This window comes from Heliangelus exortis, chromosome 1, assembly GCF_036169615.1.
Source record: "Heliangelus exortis chromosome 1, bHelExo1.hap1, whole genome shotgun sequence".
NCBI classification, from domain to species: domain Eukaryota; kingdom Metazoa; phylum Chordata; class Aves; order Apodiformes; family Trochilidae; genus Heliangelus; species Heliangelus exortis.
The window spans coordinates 196,901,788-196,910,517 of NC_092422.1; the positions used below are offsets into that span (position 1 = coordinate 196,901,788).

The window sequence follows — 8,730 nt, forward strand, 5'->3', positions numbered from 1 at the left end:
ATACTGCCCCCTGATATACCACATACGGGGGTCTGCACCCTGATATACCACCCATGGGGGTTCTTCTGTACCCCAACATATTGCCCATCTGCACCCTGATACACAGCTCACCCAGGTCCCTTTGCACCCTGATATACCACCCCCCTGGTTGCTGTGCACCCCACCTAGCTGCCCCCCCAACCCCGTGCACCCATGCACCCCGATACACCACTCACCCCAATCAAGCACCCTGGTCCCCCATGTCCCCTGATATAACACCCCCACCCCCTTGTTCCTATGCCCCCCCACATCCCCACACACCCCAATACACCGCTCACCCTGATCCCTGATACACGCCCCCTGATATACCACACCCCCAGACCCCCCTCACCCCCAGACACTGCACACCCTCCCCATGCACCCCAATATACCACACCCCCCTCCACTGCACACCCCAATATACCACACCCCCATCCCTGCACACCCCAATATACCACACGCCCCCCATCCACACATCCCAATATACCACACCTCCCTCCCTCCACACCCCAATATACCACGCCCCCCATCCACACACCCCAATTTAACACACACCTCATCCCCACACCCCCCATACCCCACTCACCCTAATCCCCAACCCCCCTGCTATACCACCCCCCCATTCCCACGCCCCTCAATCTCCATGGCCCCCTCCCCGACTAATCCCCACACACCTCGGTACACCACCCACCCCGCCCCCCAAGCCCCCGGTCCCCGTACACCCCGCTATACCCCCCCCCCACACACAAACCCCACTCCCCGTCCCCCCCGCTATGCCACACCCCCCAGTTCCCATGCCCCCCCTTCCCGACTCCTTCCCGCGCACCCCGTTACACCGCTCACCCCCGTCTCAAGCCCCCTGGTCCCTCTACACCCCGCTATAATACGGACCTACGCTACACCGCGCACCCCCGTTACACCACGCACCCCGCCTCCTGGTCCCCGTACACCCCGTTATACCACACCCCCTACTTCCTACGCCCCCCTTTTCCGACTCCATCCCCACGCACCTCGGTACACCGCGCACCCCCCTCCCAAGCCACCTGATCCCCCTTCACCCCGCTATAATGTGCGCCCCCGCTACACCGCGCACCCGGTTCCCCACGCCCCTCTCTCCCCGTCTCCCCCGCTATACCACGCCCCCCACTTCCCACGCCCCCTCCCCACGACACCATCCCCGCGTGTCCCGTCCCCCCCGTTATACCGCGCATCCCGGCGGAGGCGGGTCACCCCCGGCCCCTCCCGAGTGGGGGTGGGTGGGGGAGTGGGGGTGGGCGGCTCCTCCCGCGCATGCCCGGGACCTCCCCTTAAATACCCGCGGGTCGGTGCGGGGGGAGATCCGACCTCTCCATCACCTCCTTTTACCGCTGCCGACCCCGCCATGGCCAGCGAGGGGGAGCTCGGGCGCCGTCGCCGCTGCTGCTGCGCGCAAGATGCGCCCGGTGAGTTGTGAGGGGTCTGGGGCGGTATCTGGAGGGGGTCCCCCCCTTCCCGAGCATCACACCGAGGGGGTCACCTGTCCCGGGCACCTTGGGGGTCCCCTCCCCCCCACCCCCGAGAATAAAACGGGGTACCCGGAGGCTGCTCCCTGCCCTCCCTATTCCGAGCACCATAATGGGGGGGGTATAACGGGGTATTTTTTTGGGGTATAACGGGGTATTTGGGGGGAGGGGGGGGGTGTTATCTCCTCCCCCTGAGCATCGTACGCGGGGGATATTCCCCCCCCTTTCCCAAGCGTCTCACTGGGGGTGTCCCCCCCCTTCTCCCCTGGGTGCTAAGGGGGTCACTGCCACCCCCTACCCCCTCCTGAGCGTTACACCGGGGGGGGGGGGGGGGGGGTACCCGCATCTCGGGAGCTGGGGAGGACCCCTCCTTTTCCTGCACATTGTGCTGGGGTTTTCCCCCCAAATCTTGGGCACCAGGGAGATGTCCCCCGTCCCCCCCCCCCTCCCAAACATCCCCTGCGACTCCGTTGTGTCCCCTGTCGGGTTTGGGGACCCCAAGTGCCCCCCCAGCACCCCTCACGTGTCCTCCAGCAACCCCCCCCGTGACTCCAATCCCTCCTCCAGATGTCCCCAAGGTCCCCGAGCCCCGTGGTGACAGCGATGGCCCCCGCCGGGGCTCCCTCTGTGACCGTCACGGTGCCACCATCAACAACGTGCAGGGGGACCTGGGGGACCTGGGCTGCCACCTCCACCGTCCCCGCCTGCCCCCAGGTAGGTTGTCCGTGGGAGGGGGTTGGGAAAGGGGCTCCACGGGGGTCGTGTCCCCCTCCACCCCCAACCCTTTGTCACCCCCCACAGCCACCTCCAGCCCGTCCTGCTGCCAGCAGCACTCGGAGGAGATCTGCGAGAGCTGCCTGGGGAAAACCACCCTGACAGCTGAGAACCTGGTGGAGGCCAACAAGCTCTCCAACAATTACAAGGTGAGGGACCTGGGTGCTTTTTGGTTTTTTTTTTTTTTCTCTCCCTCTGACTTCTAAAAATAAAGAGTTTTTAAAGAAATAAAAATAAATCTCTCTGCAGTTTGGCTTCAAGAAGTGGAAGAGCCACGTGACGGCGCGGCCCTGGGAGGATCGCTCGGAGATCGTCAAGGAGCTCTACTCAGACCTCAACATCATCCGGGCCTCTGGAGGTGGGTGGCCTTGGGGACGACCCCGTGGTGGTGGCAGTATGGATTTGGGGCAGGTGACAAGGGTCCCATCCCACGTGTCCCCTCCCACAGGGTCCACGGTGACGTGCGGGAACGTCCTTTACCTGCTGCTCTTTGGCTGGTGGCTCTCGCTCCTCTACGTCCTCGTGGCTGCCATGATGTTTGTCACCATTGTGGGAGCTCCTTATGGTGGGCCATAAATTTGGGCTGGGTGGGTCTCCTGCCTGAGACTGAAATGACACCCGTGGGTGCTGACATCTCCACGGGTGCCCCTGTAGCTGGAGGGGACCCGGGTGTCCCCCCCAGAGCTGATGCTCGTGTCCCCGCAGGGCGGCTCTGCTGGGACCTGGCCGGGTATTTCCTCTGGCCCTTTGGCAAAGTCATCCAAAAAGTGGAGGTAACGGCGTTCCCCAAACTGGGACCCTTTGGGGGATGAACTGGGGTGTGTCACACCCTGACACCCCTCACCGTGTCCCTCAGGTCCCCAAATCCCAACGGGCGTTGAGCCCGTGCGAGACGGGCTCGGAGGAGAGCTCAGCCCTGCTTGGTGGCCCTGGGCCACGGCGCTGGCGCCCGCGGTGCTGGGAGGTGACTGGATACTGGGTGAGCCCCACAGCAGCCATGGTGACACTTCCATCGTGGTGGAGATAGCACCCGTGGGTCCCTCAGCTCCTCTGGGTTGGGTGTCTTGGGGTGGGCAAACCCTAAGGGTGACTTCTCGTTGGCAGCAATGTGCCGGCGCCGTGGCGTGGCTTTGCCTGGGCTACCTGCCACTGGTGCTGGCCCACGGGCTCGTGTGTGTCACTGCCTGGCTCCTGGTGGTCCTCATCCCCGTGGCCAAGCTCAACGCCCGCACCGCCGCCCACGTTCTGCTGCTGCCCCCACAGCGCGTGCTCGTCCGGCATCTGAGGATGGTGGGTGCCTGAGGGGGGGGGGGGGGGTGCGAGGGTCCTGCACCCCTCTCTGAGGTGGATTTTGGGGTGTAGGGGGGGGGGGATGCTTGGAGAGGTGTCACCTCCTTGTCCCTCTGCAGACGGAGGTGCCACTGGAAGGGGAGGTGATCCTCTGCTGCTACCGTGCTGTCAACCCCTACTACTACAAATACACCGTGGATGGCATCAACGTCTTCGCTGTCAGTATCCTTTGGGGGGTCAGAGGTAGAGGGTGGTGGGGGCTGACCCCAAATCCCACCCCATTCCAGTTCTCCTTGACCATCACCCCAGACCTTCTGCCTTTGGTGCTGGTGACACTGGTGCTGGGCTACGTGGACAGCCACAACTGCCTGACCAGCTCCTCCATCAAGTTCACCTTGGCCTTGCTCTCCATCATGCCCCTCTCCTACTACATTGGGATGGCCATCGCCAGGTCAGTGCTGATGGGGGGGGACATTTGGGGACACACAGACACATGCCAGCCTTGCTTGACAATCATAGAATCATTAAGGTTGGGAAAGACCCCCAAGACCTCCAACCATCAACCCAACACCACCGTGTCCCCAAGTACCCCCTCTCCGTGGTTTGTCAACGCCTCCAGGGACGCTCGTTCCACCTCTTCCCTGGGCAGCCCCTTCCAAGGCTTGAGCACTTTTTTCAGGGAAGAATTTTTTTTCCTGATCGTTTTCCTTCTTCTCCAGCATCTCAGCCCAGAGCAACTTTGCTGTGGGAGCTGTGGTCAACGCCACCTTTGGCTCCATCACAGAGCTCACCTTCTACATCACGGCCCTCATCAAGGGCTCGCGCGAGGGCAACCGCTGCTACGCCGAGATCGTCAAGTCGGCCCTGACGGGGACACTGGTGGGCTGTGTCCTCTTTGTCCCGGTGAGAGGAGGGGACATGAGAGCAGAGAGGGCTCTGCAGAGGGCCAGGAGGATGCTGTGAGTGAGGAACTGAGGGGGATTTTTTTGGGGGGGTTTTCTCCCTCCCCCAGGGGCTGTGCATGGTGATCGGGGGCATCAGGCACCAGGAGCAACGGTTCAACAGCCGCTCGGCGGGTGTCAGCTCAGCCCTCCTCTTCCTCTCTGTGGGGGGTGAGTTGGGGACACGCCTGTCCCTTGGGGCTGGGGTGGGGGTGGGTGTCCCACCAGCGTGGGTGCCCACCCTGTGCCTCTTCATCCCCTCAGGTGTCTTTGCCCCAACGCTCTTCTCCAAGGTCTATGGGAAGCTGGTGTGTGGGGAGTGCCACAACGTCACCCAGAACCCTCTGGGACACTACCTCTGTCACAACTGTCACTTTGACCTGGTGAGCAGGGACATGGACCAACAACTGCTGGGGATGCTCCAAGCCTCCCTGGCTCCCTAGGGTTGTCCCTTGTCCCTTCCATCCCTGTTGACAGTGTCTCTCTCTCTCTGCAGATGGACAACAACGGCACCCTCTACTACAGCCATGTCCAGTGAGTGTCCCCAGGGTTGTCCCCACGTTGGGGTGGCACCTCTTGGGTTTGGCCGCGATCTCACCGTGCCTCTCAAGTTCCCTTTCTGCCTCAGTGAGAGGCTTCAATCCAGCAAACCCATCTCCTCCATCCCCAGGGGATGTCCCCTGGGGGTCTCCATGCCACCCCTTGGTGGCACTGACCGTGTCACCCGTGTCCCACAGACCCCTGGTGTACACAGTGTCCCTCCTGCTCCCCGCTGCCTACCTCATCGGCCTCTTCTTCACCCTGAAAACTCACTCACACATCTACGACATCCACGTCAGTGACTGTCACAGTGAGTGTCCCCAGATGTCCCCTGGCTTCTCCTCAGCACCCCGGGGTGTCCCCACCACCTCTCTGTTCTCTCCCCAGTGCCCGGACACCACCACAGTGCTGTGGTTCACTGGTCTCGTTGGAGGGCCCTGCTCATCCTCTTGCTCTCCACCCTCTGCATGTCAGCCTGTGCTGACCTGGCCACGGAGCACATCAGCCCCATCCTCACCAACTCCACCATCTCCCAGGTGAGTGTGGGGCTGGTGAGAAGCCACCTTTGGGTGGTTCTGAAGACTTTGAGATGTGTCCTCAAGGGATGGGAACCTGCCCTGACTCGGGGGTTGAGTCCCAAAAGCTGGGGGAAAGGTGTTGAGATGCTCCACACACCAAGGAGCTTGGATGTCCAAGGGTGTGACCACACAGATGCATGCACTGATGTCACCTCCTCCCCTACAGTACTTCATTGGTGTCACCGTGCTGGCCATGGTGCCTGAGCTGCCAGAGATTGTCAATGGCATCCAGTTTGCCCTGCAGAACAACCTGAGCTTGAGGTGAGATGGTTCACAGGATCAGTTTTGGGGTGTCCTCCAGGGTGGTCCCCATGCCCTGTCCCACACTGGTGCCAGTGTAGGGCCACCCAGCTCCGTGCCACTGGTAGCTCAGATCTCTTGCCCTCCCAAGAACTTAAAATCCCCTCCCTAAACGGGGCCAGAACCAGACTGGGCTCTAGGATTTGGCTCCTCAAGGGGGGTTTTCTCTGACCCTGAGCTGAGTGAGCCAAGAGCTGCTGGAGTTGTGGTTCTTCACCTCTGTGTCCTCCCCAGCATCGAGATTGGGAACTGCATTGCTGTGCAGGTCTGCATGCTCCAGATCCCCATCCTGGTGCTCTTCACCATCTTCTACGTGAGTAGCTCCTGGGTGTCCTCCTGCTGTGGGGTTGGGGACGTGGCAGGGACACAGCTGCCACCCCCAGTGTCTCCTTTCCTCTGCTCAGTGCTGGGCAAAGTGGGTTCAGGTGTCTCCTACCTTGGCTGATGCTGTCCCCAGCCCTAGGGGACATGTGACAGAGAGGGTGTGTGACATTCCAGTCCCCAGCTGTGCTTGGTGTAGGGCAGTCCATAAATCCCAAACCCTCTCTGCTTCCCAGCCAACCAACTTCACACTTGTCTTCAGTGACCTCCACGTCTACGCCAGCATGTTCAGCGTGGTGCTCATCAACTACATCTTCATGGATGGCAAATGTGACTACTTCCAAGGTGACTGCTGCCCTGGGAGCCTGCTGAAGGACTTGGGGTTACCCACCTTCCCTGTGCTGAGGGGTGGGGGGCTCCTGGAGACAGCCCTGGGGTCCCTCTGCTTCCTGCAGCTCTTGGCATAGAGTGGCTGGAGCAGTTCTGAGGTCTTGGTTGACCATCTTGGAGGTGCCACTCAGCAGCAGCTCCAGAGGGGATTGCTCCCTTTTCCCACCCTCAAGGAGTTCCAAACACCTTTTGAGGTTTTGCAGGAGCCCATGAAGTCCTCTAAGTGTGGGACCACCTAGAAGGTCCCCTTGTTCAGGGAGTGGTGTCCTCCAACCTTTGAGGTTTTGCAGGAGCCCATGAAGTCCTCCAGGTGTGGGATTACCTACAAAGTCCCCTTGCTCAGGGAGTGGTGTCCTCCAACCTTTGATTGAGGTTTAGGTTTTGGAGAAGCCCATGAAATCCTCCAGGTGTGGGATTACCTAGAAAGTCCCCTTGTTCAGGGAGTGGTGTCCTCCAACCTTTGATTGAGGTTTAGGTTTTGCAGGAGCCCATGAAGTCCTTTAAGTGTGGGACCACTTAGGAGGTCTCCTCCAACCTTTGACTGAAGCCCATGAAGTCCTCCAGGTGTGGGAGCACCTAGAAGGTCCCCTTGTTCAGGGAGTGGTGTCCTCCAACCTTTTGAGGTTTCACAGAAGCCCATGAAGTCCTCTAGGTGTGGGACCACCTAGAAGGTCCCCTTGTTCAGGGAGGGGTGTCCTCCAACTTTTGATTGAGGTTTAGGTTTTGCAGGAGCCCATGAAGTCCTTTAAGTGTGGGACCACCTAGAAGGTCTCCTTATTCAGGGAGTGGTGTCCTCCAACCTTTTGAGGTTTTACAGAAGCCCATGAAGTCCACCTAGAAATGTCCCCTTGCTCAGGGAGTGGTGTCCTCCAACCTTTGAGGTTTCACAGAAGCCCATGAAGGCCTCTAGGTGTGGGAGCACCTAGAAGGTCCCCTTGCTCAGGGAGTGGTGTCCTCCAACCTTTGAGGTTTTACAGAAGCCCATGAAGTCCCCTAGGTGTGGGAGCACCTAGAAGGTCCCCTTGCTCAGGGAATGGTGTCCTCCAACCTGCTCTCTCTGCCCTAGGCACGGTGCTGGTGATGGTTTACTTCATCCTGCTGGCTGTCTACTTCTTCGCCCCATCACCAAGTGGCTGCTGAGGTTTGGACTCTTTCCCCAACCCTCCTGTTGGGTTCAGAACTCCTTGGGGGCATCATCTGATGTCCCAGGGACTTGGCCAGGTTGGTTCTGCTCTGGAAGCATCGTTTGCTGAAGCTTCTGCTGCTGCCTGGCTGCTCTGCTTTGGGTGCCAATGGGGCTTCCATGATGGGCAGGATGATGGCCACAAGAGCATTCCTGAACTAAGAAGGAGCCTCCAGGCCCCAGAGCACTTCGGAGACATTTCCAGCCCACACGTGTGGCTGGAAGGAAAATTTTCCTTAGTTGGAGGGTCTTGAAGGAGGTTTCCATGTGGGCTTGAGGACAGAGCCCTCCCTGGGGACGTGTTGCACTGGGAGAAGGTACCTGAGAAGAACCTCTTGTCCTTCTGGACAGGGGGTGATCCTGGACCTGGAAGGAACTCGGGTCTGGGGATCACCTCAGGGCTTCTTGATGGTACCAGAACCTCACCAAAAAGTATTTTTCAGCTGTTTTGTCATTAAAGCAGTTTTGTACCAATCAGAAACCAGCTCCTTGCTCCTTTGGTCACCTGTCTAGACCCCTCTGTGCCCATCACCCAGGTCAGTGATGGTCTTGAGGTGAGGGCTGCTTGGTGTGGCTCTGGTGTGGTGGGTGCTGGGCATCAGAGGTGGCTCAGTTGGAGCCATCCCTGGGGACAGAGCAGGACAGGACTCCATGGCCTCAGGGACAGCACCAGAGCAGGTGGCAGGGACAATGCCCCAGGGACAGAGCCAGCAGGGAGCTTCCACCTCTCTCCATGACCCCTCTCAAGCTCCTGTGTCCCTTCTCCCTCCCCAGAAAAAAAAAAATGGGAAGAGGAGTGCTGCTTGCTGCCCCCATGTGAGGGTTGGACTCAGAAAGGTCTCCAAGTCAAGGGAAAGAGAGGAGAAGACTTCAAACAGCCAAGGAAGGTGGGC

At 60.0% G+C, this 8,730-nt stretch overlaps 1 protein-coding gene across 1 annotated transcript; it reads left to right on the plus strand.

The window, feature by feature from the left end:
• The first annotated feature begins 1,309 nt into the window (after positions 1–1,309).
• Positions 1,310–8,312, plus strand: LOC139791704 (uncharacterized). Its single transcript, XM_071734274.1, has 20 exons — positions 1,310–1,460; positions 2,088–2,234; positions 2,322–2,443; positions 2,544–2,652; positions 2,743–2,859; positions 3,000–3,067; positions 3,151–3,273; positions 3,399–3,584; positions 3,704–3,806; positions 3,894–4,035; positions 4,304–4,487; positions 4,597–4,696; positions 4,790–4,908; positions 5,022–5,059; positions 5,263–5,375; positions 5,453–5,601; positions 5,810–5,904; positions 6,178–6,256; positions 6,501–6,609; positions 7,721–8,312. Exons 1-20 carry the CDS (start codon positions 1,400–1,402, stop codon positions 7,792–7,794), a joined length of 2,238 nt encoding a protein of 745 aa, XP_071590375.1. The 5' UTR covers positions 1,310–1,399; the 3' UTR covers positions 7,795–8,312.
• Positions 8,313–8,730: the final 418 nt, after the last annotated feature.

What these genes read in the sequence shown, in the direction of transcription:
- LOC139791704 (XM_071734274.1), top strand. Translation starts at nt 1,400, where the DNA reads ATGGCCAGCGAGGGGGAGCTCGGGCGCCGTCGCCGCTGCTGCTGCGCG. An exon ending in CCACGTCAGTGACTGTCACA is followed by an intron (nt 5,376 to 5,452) that starts GTGAGTGTCCCC and finishes TTCTCTCCCCAG; the next exon opens with TGCCCGGACACCACCACAGT. An exon ending in CCAACTCCACCATCTCCCAG is followed by an intron (nt 5,602 to 5,809) that starts GTGAGTGTGGGG and finishes CCTCCCCTACAG; the next exon opens with TACTTCATTGGTGTCACCGT.